Raw genomic sequence first — 19790 nt, 5'->3', positions numbered from 1 at the left:
ATTTAAATTAATTAAGAAATAAATATTAAAATTTTATATTATCACTAATTAAATAATTAAATAATAAATATTTAACATTAAAAAGTTTTAAAAATATTTTGTTAAAAATCTAAGTTATGGTTTATTAATTGAATGCTCATTTTTCTAAAATAATGTGGGTTGATATTGAAGTATTTTTTTAAATATTTATATGTTTTGTAATTAAATTTAAATAAAAATAATTTTAATTAATAAATAGTAATTTGAGTAGGATGGATTCAAAATCTTTTTTTTTTTACCTGAACTCAGTTAGATTTATCGGATTAGATAAATTGTTTAATCCTTGAACAAGTATAGTTAGACTTGATAAAGATAAATTTATTTTTCATACAGTGTGGCTGTCGATCATTAATTCATTGTTTAAAATGATCTTATAATTAAAAATATATTTTATTGTTTATATTATTATTTTTATATTTTTGTTATAATTAAAATTTAAAATTATTTAATAAATAATAATTCAAACCAAGTTTTATTTAATTTAATTTATGCATCTCTTTTCATAATCTCAAAGAAAAACGTTTTTCTTGTTATTCTTATGGTTACATCTAAATATATATATATATATTCCTTTAAAAAATTCTAATCATAGGAACTAAACCCATCATCCGGCCATTATGCAGCTCTAGTTGTTAGGGTATGGGATAAGATCTATTTGATAGGGTAGTAGAGGGGGAATGGTGTAGGTGAGATTTGCTTTGATTATCTATCCAACTAACCTAGTATACCTTTCACCTATGGGCTTAGGCCCTACCTAGTATTATTGATGCCTACCAAAATTATGATTTCTTTGAAAGGGAGGAATCAAAGACAAATTCTTTTTTGTATACTCCTTTTTCTACTAAATTTGTTACATTGTCAAAAATTTTCAACCTCAATAACTTATTTTATCAATACAAAATTGCAAAATATATTATAAAAACTTATTTCATGTATTTTTATAAAATATAATTAATTAAAAATATTAAAAATAATTTAAATCAAAGTTCGAAAATTTTGTCATTCACATTTTTAAAAGAAGAAGGTAAGGCAAATGCATGAGCAAAAACCAAGCAACCAGAGCATGCCGGCAAAAGAAAAATTCAAAAACCACATCAGTGTTAGCAAAGAGAACGCCGGCACCAGAAAAGCAAAAAAATCAATTTTTTTTAAAATTTTAATTGGTGCCAACAACATGAATGCCGACACTAAAAAACAAAAAATCAAAAAAAAATTGAATTGGTATTGGTAACAAGAACATCGACACCTATAAAATATTATTATTATTTCTTTTTTTAATCCTGGAATACTCGTATTTTTAAGTGTATTTAGAAAAAAAAGACATACCAATGCCAGCGAACACAGTGCCGATACCAAAAGAAATCAGTTTTTATAGACCGAGCAATCATTAGGGGATGATGGAGGGTGGTGCTGGCGGTGAGATGGCCGACACCAACATGCATTGTAAAAAACATGTCATTTTCGTAAATAATCAATTTATTTACGTAAAAAAAAACCCAATACTTAACATTCTTTGATCCAAATGCCTCCTAAAGATTTACTTGTGTAACCCATAAACACATAAATACTAGCTAAAGATTATTTAATTACTATTTAAAAGTTATATTTAAAATGTTATTTTACTAAATTTGAAAAATTAATTCATTAATTACATATTTTTGTTAATATCACACCTTAACCATATTTAGCATTTTCCTTGCACAATATATATAGTAAGTATGTAACAGTTCGTTTTTCAGTAGTGTCAAAAACAGTGATTTTGGAACCCCATTTCTGATGAGTGAGTCCATAAATATTATTTAATATTTACGGGGTTAGTATAAAGTTTAATTAAAGTTTGATCCTTTAATTTTGTCAATTAGATGGCTAATTGTGGTAGGACTAAATTGTAAAGTGATAAAAGTTTAATCACTAAGGATTTTTAGATTAGTTTAGGGACCAGTTGAACAATTGGACCCATTTATACTTAGGGCACGTTTGGTTCACTGTATTGGAATAGAGGCGTAATGGAATAGAGGCGTAATAGCAAATCAATTGTTTGGTTGAATGTAATAGAATAGAGGCGTAATAGTATTCTTGTGTTTGGTTGAATGGAATGGAAGTGTAATAGCATAAGGGAAAAAACTAAAATGACTAGAATACCCTTAGCAGAAATTTGTTTAGGTAAATGATTATTGTTATTGTTATTAAATTTTAATAAGATTATTAATATCAATAATAAATAATTTAATTATATTTTAACATAATTATTATTAAATATATTTTAATTAAAATATATGATTTAATAAAATTCTTAATAATCAATATTTTTATATGAATTTACTAAAATTATAATATATGATACTATAAAATATAATTTAACATAATTATTATTAAATATATTTTAATTAAAATATATGATTTAATAAAATTCTTAACAATCAATATTCTTATATGAATTTACTAAAATTATAATATATGATACTATAAAATATAATTTGAAATAATTATTATTAAATATATTTTAATTAAAATATATGATTTAATAAAATTCTTAATAATCAATATTCTTATATGAATTTACTAAAATTATAATATATGATACTATAAAATATAATTTGAAATAATTATTATTAAATATATTTTAATTAAAATATATGATTTAATAAAATTCTTAATATTAAATATTCTTATATGAATTTACTAAAATCATAATATATAATACTATAAAATATAATTTAAAATAATTATTATTAAATATAATTTTTCTAAATATAATTTAATATTTTTTTCTAAATATTTTGTAAAAAGAAATAAATTTAGTGGCAGCTTACTTAGTGTTAAAAGTCAAATTAAGCCGCAAAGAAGAGTAATTTGTGTTAGCGAAAATTACATTTCTCTAAGATCCTATAAACTGTGGCAGCATATACTCATTGAAACATTTATAAATTCCAACTTTAAATATGAACTTATGGAAATCAAAGGCATTTATGCAGCAAGTATATTATGGGAATCTAATATAAATTTGCTGCTTTATAGTGAGCTTGTTAATTTTGAATAACTTTAACACTTCCACACTCCTCAAAGTTTTACAAAACCTATGGCATTCCATAAACCAACAGCATCTCTCTAATGCTTCAAACAAACAACATCAAGTAACCCGTCCTGGAGCATGCGACGAACCAAAACCGTTTCCCGATCGCTTTTCTCATGAGTCATCATATTCTGGATCTGCTGTACAATCTGCCAACAAACTGAAAATTAGTACCATGGCAACAAATTCACCATAATCGATTCTTCCATTCTGTAGAAGCAGAAAATCTTGAACATAGCAAACCTACATCAACAAAGAGTACAAGTTAAGCAAAGATTCAAAATCTTGAACATCTAATCCCGAAAGTAAGTCTTCAGCATCATTTACAATCTCACCTTTTTAAGTGATGCCTCTGACATTCCTATAGGTTGATAAAGATCATCTCCACCACCAAACGCACAAATAGAAACCGCAACTTTGCAACTTTGCATATAACTTTTGTCTTCATCAGATATTTTAAAACCACCATTTTCATTATAAAAACCGCAATGTATAACGGCGGTCTCATTCACCTGACCAAACAATTTCCATACAGATATAAGCATAATCTAAACATTGGGAAATTTTCTTTTCTTTTAAGTCTTTTAGCTTTTGATCAGTGATGTTCTTTTGTGCTTTTATCATAACCACACCTTTTGTTGCTACAGGAATTTCATTCTTCACCGTGAGCATCACCTAAAGGTAATGTCCATCAAATTTCAACAAGCAAAAGAACCCTCTGTTTTGACTACAAATCACTCAGAATCATTGTTATTGTCATATTTTGGTATGACATTTGGAATAAAAGAAAGCAAAACAACCCTCTTCATACCAAAATGCTTTAAATAAAAGAAATCTTATAAAAACTGAAGTATGGGAGAAATTTGATGCATAGAAATTGAAACATTCTTAGCTATATATATAGCCTTACAAAATAAACTAAGCAACACTCTGCAAAAGAAAAAAAAAGAGTTGGAATGTAGATATCACATTAGTATAAAACTAATTTAATTTGATGCTTTTGTAATTTTTTCTTCACAATTTGTGTATTTAATCTGACAGTTATATTCCATACTCTATTCATGCAAATCATGCAGATCGATCCATATTTTTTATCAATATGATATAAACATTGGATTGAGTTGAAACTTAATGTGCATTATGAATGCAATTACATTGTTGAACCATTCAAACAAGTTTTAAAATAAGGATAAGAGTTCTTAGTTCTTACCAGTGGCATGCCTTTCATGGCTCTTTCTTCCAAATATCTCGATGGTTTAAAGTAGCTACCGTACCTTTCTGACCATTTCTTGAGGCTCAAATAGATATGCTTCGACCCAACTGTATCTGCCCCGAACATGATACCACCACTGCAACCAAAGCTATTGTTTTATAAGACATGGTGAAAATAAGAGATCATGTAACTAACTATAACATAGATAATGCAAGAAACCAAATTCATTTTCTTATAGAAAATAGTGACTGAATTTGGCAGGCAATCTATTAGCAAATACTGATTCTTAATAGTAGATCCTATAGTAGTTAACAAGGGAACCATTAAATTCTCCAAACTTTAGAGACTATTCTTGAGTTCAAGTTGCAGAGACAAAAATTGGTGGCGAAGTAGTTACCAGTAGGATGGGAAGCTCATTCCGAGTACAGATGCAACATCAAGGGCTGATGCTCGAGCAACGACACCCTCATCCAAAACACGACATGCCTCGTTAATCGTTGGAAACAATACCATCTCGGTAATTTTTTCATCTGTAACTGATATAGGCTATTGAATGAGACCCAACAAAAATAAATCAGAAAAACAACGAAAGATATAGAGTGTTTTTTTGTTCTTAAGGCATTGGCACACAGAATGCTTCCAGCAGAAAAAAACATTGTTAATATACCTTTGAAATTCAAAGGTAGAAGACGTTTGTAGCTTTGCTCTAACCTCTGATTCTGGAAATGGGTGGATTCGTGAAGGACCGGAGGTGGATTGGTGGAGGTGGATTGGTGCTTGATTTTTGAATTGAGAAAAAAAGGGAGGAGGGCAGTCGGGCACGGGGTTAGGGATTTTGATTTGGGGAAGAGGGGAAACGGGAAATGGGGAAATGGGTGTTAAATACATGTTTAGAGAGGGAGCTGAAAAGAAGAAGACTGGGAGGGTAAAATAGGGAGGGTAAACTGAAGCAGCATCTAAACTGAGCAAAACGGAAGGATTAGAAATTGGTGGATTTCACCGATTAGGTCAGTAATGGTTTAGCCCCGTAATCGCAATACATTGAACCAAACAACGGATTAGAGGCGTAATAAATGGGGCCCATAGCCAATACACCCAACCAAACATGGTGTTAGTAATAGTGGAAGATGATGTATTCATCCACTAAGTTTCTTAATTACAATTATATTTAATTAATGAAAGTTTAAGTTAAATAATTAAGGTTCATTAGTTATAATTAAAATATATAAGACATAAGTATTAAAAGAAAAGAGTCATTTTCTTCCATCCTCTTCTTCAACCATCTAAGGGAAGAAAATATAGGGTTTGACATTTTCATGTTAAAGTCCTTGATTGGTAAGTTTTTTTTAATCCGTTTCTTATAACTTTTATGTTTTTGAGATCCCAATAGCTTGATTTAGCTAACCTGGCGATTAATTTGTAAAACTGTTAAAGTTTTCAAAAGTTTTCATTGTTGAGTCTTGAATATTTTGGTACTAAATTGTTAGATTTAAGTTTAGATATGAAAAATGATTAATTTGTAAAGTGAAACTTTTTAGTTTTGAGCATAGGGACTAAAGTGTGAATATTTTGAAATTAGCATAAAATTTTGGTAATTATTGTCAATATAGGGCTGTAAAAGGATGTAATTGAGATCAGTTTCAAAATCGAAGCTCAATTTTGAAAGATATGACATTTTCGGCTTTAGGGACTAAATTGAATAAAATGTAAAACTTTAGGAAAATTTTGTAAAATGAAAATTAAATTTTCATTTGCATGTAATTAATTGATATAAGGTATTTGGGATTGGTAAGTTGAAATTAAACTATCATTTGGGTCAAGATTTAAATCAGATCGAGTAGAATTAAGAAAAGGAAAAAATGTTGATAAGTCCTTATGATTCAACTTGTTTGTTGAATTTTTTCAAGCAAGTTCATATGACATATATATATTCATATTTAATTGTTATATGTACTTGAATTATAATCTTTGTCTATATGTGTATGTAATTTGAGTTATTTACAAATTGGTTAAAAAATGTGAGATAAAGACTGAATTGTAAAGAAATGGTTAAACGAGTTAATTGTGCCCGAGTGAACATATTAAAGGATAGGATAAAATTGGCATGCCAATATGGTTAGTTACGTGCTTGTACGAGTTTGCACATCGGTGTCTCTATTTGCACTTTAGTGCCTTATGGTGTGGTGTAGTTACCCCGTATATTTGAATCTATTTATTAATTCTTCGGGCTACTGGAATAATTTTTAAAAGGGAATTGTCAGATAAATGTTATGAAATTATGCTCAGATGACTATGTGTACTAGGAATGATATAAATGATGTATATGTTTGATGATTCAAATAGAATGACATTGAATTGAATTGTGTTGTTAGATTAAAATGTTATATGAATCATAATTTATTATATCATCTTACTATTGTGAAATGTGAAGAGAAGAGAGTTGCGTATTTAGCTAATTCATTGTGTTAATTATGTTTTGAGGTAAGTTTACTGTTCTAAAACCTATGAACTTACTAAGCATTCAAAATGCTTACTCTGTTGTTGTTTTCTTTTTTGTAGTTGTCCATTTGCAGAATCCTGTCGATCGGATCATCTTGGGGCTGACATTATCCAGTTGTCGAATCAGTAGCCTTTTGAATGTTTTGTTTAGTTATATGTGACATTTATATAGATGTTGTTATATGTGTTTACTTGGATGGAAAAATTGGTTTGAAATGTTTAATGTTGGAAGTGTGGAATGATTAAATCCATAACATAATGGTAATGTTCGGTATCATGTAGTAATTTTTAATCTATCATCTAATAGATAAATTGAGTATGTTTTGATATGACATGGTTAAAAGTGGTAAGATGCATTGATAATATGTTGTGTTATGAACACAACATGAATGGCATTTTGAGTTTGTTAACGCATAGTAAATTGGATGATTATGAATGTTTATAAACCAAAGGTTGGTTGGTTGAATTGGTATAACTTGGATTGACTGTGGTTGCCAAATTTGTGGAAATGTTGGAATGAAAGTTTAGAAATAATTAAATGAATGGTTAAATATTTTTTTGGACTGATTTTGTGTAGGTTATAAGTGTATAATATGCACTAATTGAGCTAATGTTTTGGCTTGGCATGGAATAGGTACCAAATGGTCTAAAATGTACCACAAAGTCCTCGTTAAGGTGAGAAACTCTCCTCTTCGCAACGTCAATTGACAATTTGTGATGTCCCAACATCGAGTGGCCGGACGTCGCAATGTGAAAAATTGTGGTGGCATCATGACGTGGAGAAGACGGCATCACGATGACTGCCCTAGATTTTTAAAATTTTGCAATTTGGTCCCAATTCATGCTCGGGCCAACAAAAAGTTTTTGTAAGCTCGATTAAGGCTCGAATTTAGTTGTGAAACGTAATATGAATGTGCTTAAGCTATAAATGTCTGTTTGATTGATATAATTACTATGTTTTCGTCGATAGTTGCTCCAGCGACGATTGTAGCATTCCATAACTAGGACCCAATGATTGGGTTGGTTGAGGGGTGTTATAGAGTACTTGTTAGAAAAACCCTTATGAAAGTTACACTAAATAATGTAACATATGTAAGATTATATATTGAGAAAAATGTAGATAGTGTGAACCAATATACAATAACACTAATAAAAGTATTATATATAGAAAAATTAAATTCATAATATATTTTTATTTAATAAAAATTATTAAATATAAATTTTTTTAAAATATATATAATTACAATAAAAGTAATAACAAGGTTTCTTTTGTTGACTTGTATCCATTTATTCTCTTTCTTTTCTCGTAACATTATTATATATTTTTATAATGTTAAATTTTAATTTTGATCTCTCTACTATACTTAAATTTAAAATTTAAAATTTATATTGTAATTTTCAACACAATTTGGTCCCTATGTTTTTATAATATTATTAGTTAATTCAAATATTTAATTATTTTAATTAAAATGTTTATGTTAAATTTTTAAACACATATGCTTCCAACAAAAAAATACATTTTAATATGATGAGTTGAAATAAGTGTTTTTTTAAAAAATCCATTACATCATTTTAAGAGAAAAAATTATTTAGACTAACTAATGATATTATAATAATAGAGGAAACAATTACATCAAATAAAAGCATATAGACTCTTTTCAGAAAAGGTATATGGACTAAATCACAAATTTAAGCATAGTAGAGCAATCAATGCCATATATGACCTAAGACAATCTATACCTAACACAATCATTCTTAATATATATACCTGCTAATAATCAAAGAAGGCAACGAATAATATTGAGGAAATTTTTACTAATTCATTCATATTTTTAGAGAATATGCATATGATTATATACACAAGAAATAGTGACAAATAAGGAAATAATACTAATTCACATTTCTAATAATCTACTAATTACAACTATATAAAAGGCTATCAACACTCACCCTCAAGTTAGTTTGTAGATGTCCCGCATGCAGAACTTGCAGAGTAGATTGTGATTAGTCTTATAAATAAGCCATTTGGTAAAGCCATCGGCCAATTTTTTATCTAACGTTAAATGAAATAGGCTCAAGAGACCACTAGCTAATTTTTCTTTGATAAAATGGTGATTGATTTCAATGTGTTTGGTCTTATCGTGTTGCATTGGATTTTGAGCTTAATATAGGGTTATGGCTTAAGGTTTCACTCTTGTCACAGTACCATGACAATGTGCCATTTAACCATTCATTTAACAATTTCACATTACAAGGATGATTCATTATCGTCCAAAAATTTCAATTCTTCCAATATCTTTCACAACCATAAAAGCGCACAGACACCTTAAGCCATAGTCCTATATTAAGCTTATGCACTTTATCGAGTAACAACACTCTACTTCTTGCTTCTTCAAGTGAGTAGGTTTCCTCCCACGAACATGCCATAACTCGTTGTAGACCTCCTATCATCTAGAGAACTAGCCCAATTCACATCTATAAAGGCTTCTATCTTGAGATGGACATTTTTGGAGAAGAGAATACATTTTTTTGAGGTAGAATTTAGGTAGCACAAAATTCAAAATGTTGCATGCATATGAGATTCTTGAGGATCATGCACGAATTGGCTTACCAGACTAACTGCATGTGCTATGTCTGGTTGAGTGTGAGAGAGATAAATTAGCCGTCCTACCGTGCCTTAGGAATATAGAAACAAGATTATTTTCAATTCTATTTATCAAATATTATTCTTTTTTAGCACGTCTTCTTCATTCACTCCGAAGAAGAAGAGGATAAGGTTGAAGGAAGCTTTACATGTTACAACTACCATATGAATTAAAGTCGAGAAGTAGAGGAACTTGGGAAATGGTAAGCTTCCTTACCCTTTTGTACTTGTGAATTGAAGAAAGAGGTAGTGTAAGAACTCTTAAAAGCTTTGTATAGTTATGGATTCTGAGCTATAAGAGTTGAACATGTAACGCCCCAAATTCCATCCGATTCACCGAGTTTAGATTCGGGTGTTACTACACAAAACTCAATCATTAAAGAAAACCACTTGCATTTACCTAATTCTTTAAACATGTATTGTGACACTTTTATTAAATACTTATTACAAGAAAAAAATGGATGTATTTAAAATATATTTGATTACAACAGACTCGATTCAAACCTTACAAAATGGAAGTTTATTTATTACAGACTCGAAGGGTGTATTCCTATACTACGCCACAAATCCACTGTATGCACAATAGCTCATTCTGTCACCACTTTGGCGTACTCCTAGCATTGTCTCTCCAGGCAAAGTCTCATATCAAATACCTGAAAAGCAATAACAGATCTTGTAAGTATAAGGGTACTTAGTGAGCTCATTAACTATACCTTGATGGATACTTTGCAATCTTACTCGAAATAATATGCCAACCATCATTCTGCATTATTTATTCCGGTAGATACCACCATAATTTTATCATTCTCTTATACACTAGTTATCTTACTCTTATCATACTGAATCTTCCTTATTTAGCTAACTGAAAAAATCCTTCCAAATGTTTCATAACTCTCTTGTCTCATAATAATTTCTTAATAGTACATACCTACAGAAACCACCTCCAATAATCATTTCCTTAACTCATGCTCTTATCTTAAATAGTTGTTCATTGACATTTGTCACGGACGGATACATATATGTTTGGCGAATACTTATGTAGAATATAATACCAACAATTCATACTCAGACATACCCTGATTCAGTACCATACATATTCACTATGATAAATCACTGCATAGACCATTCAGACGAATTCCATATTATAATATATCAAAATCCCATAATTCAAGGTAACATTAACTTAAATTCAAAATAATTCTAGTAGAAGATGCAATACCTCTCACTTTCCATATTTACATATCATCATAACGAATACCCTTCTTAACATACATATACACATATCTTTTTCATGGAAAACCCTTAATACTTAGTCACTCATAACCCAAAACATATTAATATTTCATCTTAACTTTACTTATTATAGAACTAAAAGAATTTACTCATATCTTACAATAATGACAGACAATTTAGATTCAACTCTTACCAGACATTCTTGACAGTTCATATCACACAAGCCTAATAGAGTACGCTATAAAAGCATTCATAGAAAATCTTTGTTTACTGTCCTGGCGAATATCACAGAACACTTCGAAGGCAAACAAAAAATATACCGTACACGCCAAAAGTCATTATTACATAATACGTCACAAAGGCCATATATACAAAGTATGCCACAAATGTTATATATACAGAGTATGCCACAAAAGCGGTTCATCCACAAAGGTGATTCATTCAGAGTACACCACAAAGGCTGACAGGATGTCATATAGGCTGACAAGATGCCACATAGGCATCCCTAAAACTGTCATGTTTGCGATATGAATTTGCCTAAACTCACATTAAGTGAGGTTTGCCCATCATCGTCCTAGAACATGCAGAGAACCCCATTAGATATAATGTCATTCAACAGATCTTTTTTAGAGTATGCCATGACCATGAACATTTTCCTTCAGAGTTTCATACCGGAGTTCATGTTTACAATTCTGACGGACTTCCTTATATACCACTGCAGACCCAAACACATACCCCTGACCCAAGATTTCATAAGTTCATGACACTTTTCAAACATCCCTTAGAACTTATTTTCAAGCAGACGGACTTATCTCTTAATCTAATAATAAATTTATTCCTATAGTTGTATAAGTATCATATTCATACTATACTATCCAAGATTTTCATATTTTAGTTTGATCACTTTCATATAGATATGCTTCAATATGAACAGTATATATGTAAGAGTCAGAGTAGAGACTCACTTGATTCTCACTTATAGCAATTCAAAACTCGAAATCCAGATATCTATCTCGAACCAACAACAACCACTGCTTAGAAATATAATTTCACTATTAGTACTCTTGTACATGCAAATTACTTATCATATCAATCGTTGACAAACTCATGCAAAAATCTTATACTTATAGTCTTACTGTTCAAACACCACATACAAATTTACTCATTCAAAACTTAACACGCAGAGCTGAAATTAGGGGTGAGAAAAATTAGATTCAATTAAAAAAAATCGATAAAAAATTTAAATTTTGAATTAAATAGTTCAAGTTATTTGAGTTAATCAAGTTATTCGGATCAACTCGAATAAAAATTAAATTTTTCGGTTTAACTCGAATATGAATTACACAATTCAAGTTATTCGAAAATTTGAATAAGAAAAGACAAAACTACGTCTTTTTGATAAATGTTTACCTTTTCTAAAGTTAAAAGTCAAAACCATTAAATTAAAAGGCAAAGCTACGTCATTTTGATAAATGTTTACTCATTAAGTTAAAAGGCAAAACCATTATATTTGTTTATGTAGTTAAATAATCATGTACTTCATCTACTAGTTAAATAACCATTCCATGTAAACGTAACATTGAGTATAAATAATAGGATGTGTTAACTTGACTTAAGTTAACTCAAAATTTTTTGACTCGATTCGGTTCAATTCAAAAAAAATTCAAATTGAGTTCGGTTGCTAAGGTAGGATTCTTCAACTCGACTAACTCAAAAATTTTCACTCAATTCGACTCGCCTTGATCGAATACTCACCCCTAGATGAAATACTCATCCAGACGCGAATTAACCATTGATCATAAAATAACTATAGCTTCTAGATCATCGATGTAAGTTACATTCAGGCTTAAGGAATGTATCAGTAAATACCACTTAAGGAAGATGAAAAAGAAGCAAAAACCCATTCAGAACTCATTTCTCACATATAAATATGACCAATTTACTTAATGGAATTTAACAAGTGTCATACATATCAGAACTTGCCTTCTTATTGACCTCTTTTTCTGAGAAAAAATATAAAATAAATTCCCTTCGTCATACTTATCAAGCTAAGTTATACAGTCGGTTTCTAACCAGATTACTTAAATTCTAACTAGCATAGTATTTCATACAAACCAGACGTACTATACTTTTGGCGGATACTCCTTCTATACTTACCTTAAATTTCTTAACACAAACTTCTCCTTAATACTTAGTAGAATATTAGAAAGTTAAATTCTTACTTACTATTGTGGCAATTAATATAGGCCCACATGTATATGCCAAAACAATCTTTTGGACAGATAACACTATGCGAGACAGACTATTTACTACTATATGCCAAAACTTTAGACCTGCCAGATTTGGGGTGTTATAGAATACCTTTAGTTTAACTAATAAATAGTTGTCGTGCTTAACTGCCGGGAGAAAGGAGGCTCTAGCGTCTAGACCAAATAAGTTGTAAAGGATAAAGAAGCGAGGTGAGGTTTTGTACCTTGCCTTCAGAATGATAGATGATGTCATGTGTATGTGTGTATGTGTGTAAATGTATTTGAAGAAAGAATAGGCTGTGTATGTATAGTGCTGTGTAAGCTTGCCAATTGTATGATGATTATTTTATGGTAGATAGTTGATGACTGTTTAACTGACGTGATGTTTATATTAAGATGTGTTTGAGTAATGTATTCGTGGTGTAGAGGGAAATATTCGACGAGTTAGAATAAGTTAGAATGTAGGAAACGAGGTTTCAATATACTGTCATACGGTGTTGTTGGGTGCAAACCGTAATTTGCGAAGCTCTTGGCCTTATGGAGGGGACACTTCGGTGTTTGAGCATCAATGTAAAAATGTGGAAAGGAATAATATCGATTGGTCTTTTAGGGCGACAATCGTGATGATGATATTTAGGTTTTATAGAGCAACACTGCAACGGCGGTCAGTAGGCTCTATGGGGCGGCTCTGCGATAGTGATGAGGTCTTTCGGGGTGACACCATAAAGAGGTTTGGGATGTAAGACCATAGCTCGACTATAGCAACCAATGGAGTCTACCGATACATGGGGTTATACTTGAGAAGCCCATAGAAGAGATGCCAAGGTTTAAAGTAGAGTTCGTTGTGTTACTAGTGCGATAAGTCACAAGAACGAATGGGAGTGCATCTAAGGAATATAGGCTATAGAATAATGAGGATTTTGCCAAAAGCAATGATGAGTTGCACCAAAGAAGTGTCTCAACCCAACTAGGGTGAAAGGAGGAAGAGACTTTCTAAATAGGGAGGTAAACGTATTGTACAACAAAAAGAGTTCGCTAGGGAAGTCGTGTACCTCATTTCATTTAAGCAACTATGGAATAGGCTATATTGGGAACAATTCTAAAATGTAAGTCGACAAAAAGGCACCGAAAGATCTTTAGATAGATAAGATTCTTGAAAAGAGGGAATGCCAACTCAAGGTTGATTGCTCAATAAAATCCACCATAGAATAGTGATAAGCAGAGGCCGATAGGACCATGAAACATGGTAAAGGTCTTGTTGATCTACCAAGGGTAGAAATCTTCATGAAATACCTGAGACGGGAATGACACAGCGGATACTATAGTGCTGAAATGAGGGCCCTAGTTCCCAAAAGAAGAAAGGGTATTGTATTCTTGTAAGACCGCATTTATGATAATTAGTTAGGTAGATCCAAGCGTTGCTAGCCAGAGACAATGGATGTGAATAACAGGGAGTCAAATTCTACGTTGGAAATCTAATTTTTTTTAAATTTTTTTATGTAGTTTTATATGAATTTTATGGACAGATCTCACTAAATTCTTACGAACTTATAAAAATCGTTGCTTGAATGTAGGTTAGATTAAGACTTATAAAAGTCAAAAGGGACTAAGCCAGACTCCACTAGAGCAAAAAGTTGGGCGTAGTAGTTGTGCCATGTATGTAGAGAGGCACCCATGGAGGCCATGCCTCAGGGTTTAAGTTGCTCACATAATGTATTCGAAAATTATTTTAAAGTATGTAATTAGTTATGGGAAATTAGAATTATAAGCCCTTCATTTTAGTTCAACTCGAGTTTTAATTTAAGTGTTTAACTGCGTAGTGTAATCAGAATTAAAAATACTACTAAGTGAGTTCGGGTATTGTATTATTTGATATCTGGATTTGATGACCGGGCGGGTATAGGGTGTTACACCCTCAAAAAAATTACTTGAAATAAATAGGCAAAAAAATAGTTTTCAAAATAAACTACAAAATAAAAGGAAATCTGAAAACACCAACCAACTAAATATGCCACACACAGAGGAAATGGATTGGAAAGGAGCACTAATTGAGGTATAACGAAAAAAGGCAATTTAACACCCCTAACCCGTATTCGTTGCCAAAATAGGGCTACTGAGCATTACCAGGGTTTACGGATCAATCAGACAGAAATTTCAAACTTTTCATTACATATCAATATTCATAATAAAACCAATCAAAAGTCATATATATTGTCCCTTAAACAAGCCCTCAAGGCCCGAAATACATATTAGAAACAAGTTTAGACTAAATTGGAAACTTAGAGATTTTTCAGAATTATTTAAAATTTTCAACACATGCAAGGGTTACACGGCTGTGTGACTCACATGGTTAGGAGACACGCTCGTGTCTCATGCCGTGTGGGGATTTGAAATAAGGACACATGGCAGTGTCTAGCCCATGTTCAGCCCGTGTCCATACCCGTGTAACTCTCTAACTTGGGTCACACGGCTAAGTCACACTCCTATGCGCCAGGCCGTGTGAGCATACTGACTTACATTCTTAAAAGATATAGAGGACACATGGCCATGTCACTTGGCCATGTGTCACACACGGCTGAGATACACGCCTGTGTCTCTGCCCCTGTGGATGAAAATAGACCATTTTCTAAGCCACATTTCTCACCCAAATTGTTACCAACCTAGCCTCAACAAATCACACATCAACAAGCCATATCAAGAAATTCAACACAAAACATTATCACCACATATAATAAAATATGACATTAGGCTCCTTAAATGTTAATTAAAAAAAAAGAGTCTAAACTTACCTAATTAATTCACCTAATCTAGTTACGAAAGTTCATTATAATTCAAATACATGCATGCATACATATATCACTCATACTTATATCACAATATACTTCATTCTCATACCCATATGTAAGTTGGTTATTTAAACAAAATATTAATTATATTATTTACACAAGGCAAACCTTGACTAAAACCACATAAAAGCCTATACATGCCATATAAATCATATTGAGTGTTTCAAAAACTACCGGAATAAGCTAGATAGTGTGACTTGAGTGTTGATTCGATCGTCTAACCTTTCAAAAATCTACAATGACATTAAACAACACGAATAAGCTTAATGAAGCTTAGTAAGTTCGACGGGATAAATAAAAATCTTACCAAACTAACTATAATAAATCAAATAATAAAGTTATTCATGATAATTCCCTGTCAATCACAACTTCAATCAATAAATATATCCGTCTTCAAATCGATACAAAAATAATTAACATGTCTTTCAAAATTCAATAAATCACCTTACCAAAATTCTTCGATTTGAAGAAAGACTTATGGATAAGAGTACATCATTAACAGAAGCTCATAAGAGCTGGGCCTCCCAAATGAGCCAACAGAAGCTTGAAAGCTGAACAAAAGATCGTAAGAGCTGAAAAGAAGCTCGAAAGACTAAACAGAAAGTAAAACACGAGAGTTCATAACAAATGCTGAACACCGGTTTGCTTGGGTAATTTTTCGATATCTTCATCCAATACCGTCATACGCCAAATCACGAATGTACTCAAATCCCACGTTCTATTCAAATCGAATATCTAATTTAATATTATAATTCCAACAATGACTCATTTCCAACAATAGAATAAATGTATAATATCGTTCATCAAATTTATAAAAATATAAAATTTTAACCGTACGAACTTATCTTGACTGAATTGTAGTAATTGTAGAAATTTAGGGACTATTTTGCTATTTTTTTATTTTTCAAGAGTTTTTACGAGATCTTGATTTGAAGAAAAAATAGGTAAAACCAGCTTAAGGTGGTCTCCTTATGCTTGTTTGAACTAAAATTGAAGAAGAATTGCATAAAATTTCTTCAATTTCAATTTGTTTGTTTTAATTTCAATAATATTACAAATTTGTCATTAATTGGCTTTATTTTATTATTTTTTCTCCTTATGCCGCCTCATCTTTTAATTTAGGCATAATTTTTTCTTGATTCCTCCCTCATTTATTAATTAAGTCATTTAGTCACTTAATTATTATAATTAGCAAGTTTTGCACCTTTTACAATTTAGTTCTTTTTAATAAGTTAACTATCGAAACGTTAAATTTTTTCATCGAAACTTTAATACTACCTTAATGACACTCCGTAAATATTTTTATAAATATTTATGGCTCGATTTATAGAAACGAGATCATGTTACCTCACTTTCTAAAACTACTTGACCTAATTAATCATTATACAACACAAATTACCAATTCAAAACCCCTTTTTAAAACCATATTTGACTCGTAAATATTAAATAATAAGTTTACAAGGTTACTCGCCGAATTTGGTGCCCTCGAACCACTATTTCTAACACCATTGAAAATCGAGCTGTTACAACTCTCTTCTCTTAGAAAATTTCGTCCTCGAAATTGTTACTTGAAAATAGATTTGGATATTGTGATCTCATTGATTCTTTTGTTTCCCAGGTGGCTTCTTCTGAATCATGTCGTTGCCACAAGAATTTTACTAATAGTACACGTTTATTCCGTAATTCTTTGACTTCCCGGGCTAAAATTTTCACTGGTTCCTCCGAATATGTCATATTTGGTTGTAACTCAACCTTACTATGAGGAATCACCTATGAAGGATCAGATCTGTACTGTTTTATCATTGATACGTCGAACACATTGTGGATTTTCTTGAGTTTCGAAGGCAAAGCTAATCTATAAGCTATAGGACCAATTCTTTCAACAATATCATACGGTCCGATAAATCTTAGACTTAACTTTCTCTTTCTACCGAATTGTAATACTTTCTTCTACGGATAGACTTTTAAGAATACCTAACAACCAACAGCAAATTCTATATCTTTCTTTTCAGATCCGCATACGATTTCTAACGATCAGATGTAGCTTTCAAACTGTCCAGAATCCTCAGTTTCTCTGATCAAATCAACTCATATCATTTTGTATTCACTTAGCTTAGACCAATACAAAGGTGTTTTACATTTTCTCCCGTAAAGAGCTTCAAACGGTGCCATTTTTATACTGGATTGTTAAATGTTATTATATGCAAATTCGGCTAACGGTAGATACTTTTCCCAGCTACCTTCAAATTCGAGTATACAACATCTTAACATATCTTCCAAAATCTGAATCACTCATTCTAATTACCCATAAATAGCTCATACGCTTAATCAGTTTTTAAATATATTTTTACTTCAAATTGATAATTAAAAGATCTCAATTGAAACTAGAATTCAAGTTTAAGTAGAACTCTAAATCTTAAATTCCATACAAAATATAAGTCGAACTCCAAAATCTTAAGTTTCAATTACTTGTTACCCTCAACGAAGAAAATATATTAGATTTAAATAACATGTGCTAAATAGTTAATTAGTCAGATATTGTCAATTAGTATACCAATTAGTTAGTTAGCTCAACTTTTAGCTTACTACATTAGTTGTATGTATAGAGAGGTTGTAACTTTAATTTTAAGTTAATTAATTTCACAAAAATTTCTCTCCACCCCGATATGGTATCAGAGCTAACAAATAGATTTTATTTTATTTTTCATGATTTTCTTATTTTTTATTTCTTTATGGTTTCTGACATATTTTCTTATCAATCAACTGCTTTGATTTCTTGTTTATGTAAATCACCATGGCCTTTATGAACAATCAATTTGATTATGGAAATAATCCATTCTATTCGCGACAATATAATTACCCAATATTAGTTTTGGTTTCCCAAGCCTTTACTAGAAACAACTGCAACACATAGAAGAGATTTATGATCAAGGCATTGTCCACAAAAAGAAAAAACAAAGAAACTTGGATTTTTTAATGGTTTAGTTCTTAGACCAAATTCATCATCAATCGATCTCATTAGCTTGGACAGTGACCAACAATCTAGGAAATTACTAGATTATTAATTTACTTTCCATAGATATTGCAACTAATCTACTATATAATGCATCAGCTGTAAATATATTAAAGAATCTTAAGGGTTACTTCCAACAAAAAATAGACCAAGGATCTTTCATTTGAAATGGTAATTGGTTTATTAACTTAAGGGAAGTTCTTTTTCATGGCATATTATACATAGGTCAAGATTATTTTGGGATGAGATGTATTAAACGAAGCCTATATGCAATTGCCTATGGTGTAACTATAGGGGCTTACAGAAGAAGCTAGAAAAACATTAGAGATAATATGCAATGACATTCTTAATGGTGCTTAATAAGTCATATTCACTAATTATGGGTCAGAATCTATTGATGGATCCATTACTTTCAATCATAAAGGTTTTCCCTCTTGGAAGAGAACCAAAGAACAATTAGTTTATATTCAATTCTACAAGCTATTGCATTTGTTGTAACAACAAATTTGAGCACCAGCAATCACAATAAAGAGAGACTATAGTGCACCAACTGCAACCTTTTAAGACTTACCAAAGATAAGTGTTATGAACGTCATGATTATCCCCTAAGCTACTAGCCAAGTTTTAGATCTTTCAATGAAAATTCACATTTTGGCCCTTTCCATTCTACTTCAACCAATCATATTGCAATCTTAACAATTAATTAACATACTTCAATCAATCATTAACTAAATTGTTGTCTCTAATTCAATGTTAACAATTAATTAACATACTTACCACTCAATTATAAGTTGGTTCCACCATCAACATTTACCACATTAGTGAATATGATACTTTAGGGTATGATTTATTCTCATGTTTCTTACATTCCTTAGGATGTCTCACATTGTTGGATTAGACGTTAGTGCACCCAACTGCATATCTTTTCCAAGGTCGTTGTTTGAGTCTCTCCGTTCTATTGAGAAAAAATTCACCACCCTT

General features: G+C 30.9%; 1 protein-coding gene across 2 annotated transcripts; it reads right to left on the bottom strand.

The window, feature by feature from the left end:
• Nucleotides 1–3022: 3022 nt before the first annotated feature.
• LOC107913351 (uncharacterized) lies at nt 3023–3662 on the bottom strand. 2 transcript variants are annotated; one of them, XM_016841906.2, is made up of 2 exons: nt 3448–3662; nt 3023–3355 (listed from the first exon to the last, which is right to left on the bottom strand). In XM_016841906.2, the coding sequence occupies exons 1-2, from the start codon at nt 3655–3657 to the stop codon at nt 3227–3229; spliced, it is 339 nt and encodes a 112-aa protein (XP_016697395.1). In that variant the 5' UTR covers nt 3658–3662; the 3' UTR covers nt 3023–3226. The 2 variants fall into 2 exon arrangements, with proteins under 2 accessions (XP_016697395.1, XP_016697397.1); XM_016841908.2 differs by having other exon boundaries at nt 3023–3261.
• Nucleotides 3663–19790: the final 16128 nt, after the last annotated feature.

The sequence above is a fragment of the Gossypium hirsutum genome, chromosome D11 (genome assembly GCF_007990345.1).
Source record: "Gossypium hirsutum isolate 1008001.06 chromosome D11, Gossypium_hirsutum_v2.1, whole genome shotgun sequence".
NCBI lineage: Eukaryota > Viridiplantae > Streptophyta > Magnoliopsida > Malvales > Malvaceae > Gossypium > Gossypium hirsutum.
Note: the sequence above shows the minus strand (reverse complement) of the source record. Positions and strands in the feature narration are given on the sequence as shown.

Bases quoted from the DNA above. Each gene is read 5' to 3' on its own strand.
- LOC107913351 (XM_016841906.2), bottom strand. From the start codon at position 3,657: ATGCTTATATCTGTATGGAAATTGTTTGGTCAGGTGAATGAGACCGCC. The intron at 3,356-3,447 runs GTGAGATTGTAA...TTGTTGATGTAG, and splicing joins CAGAGGCATCACTTAAAAAG to GTTTGCTATGTTCAAGATTT.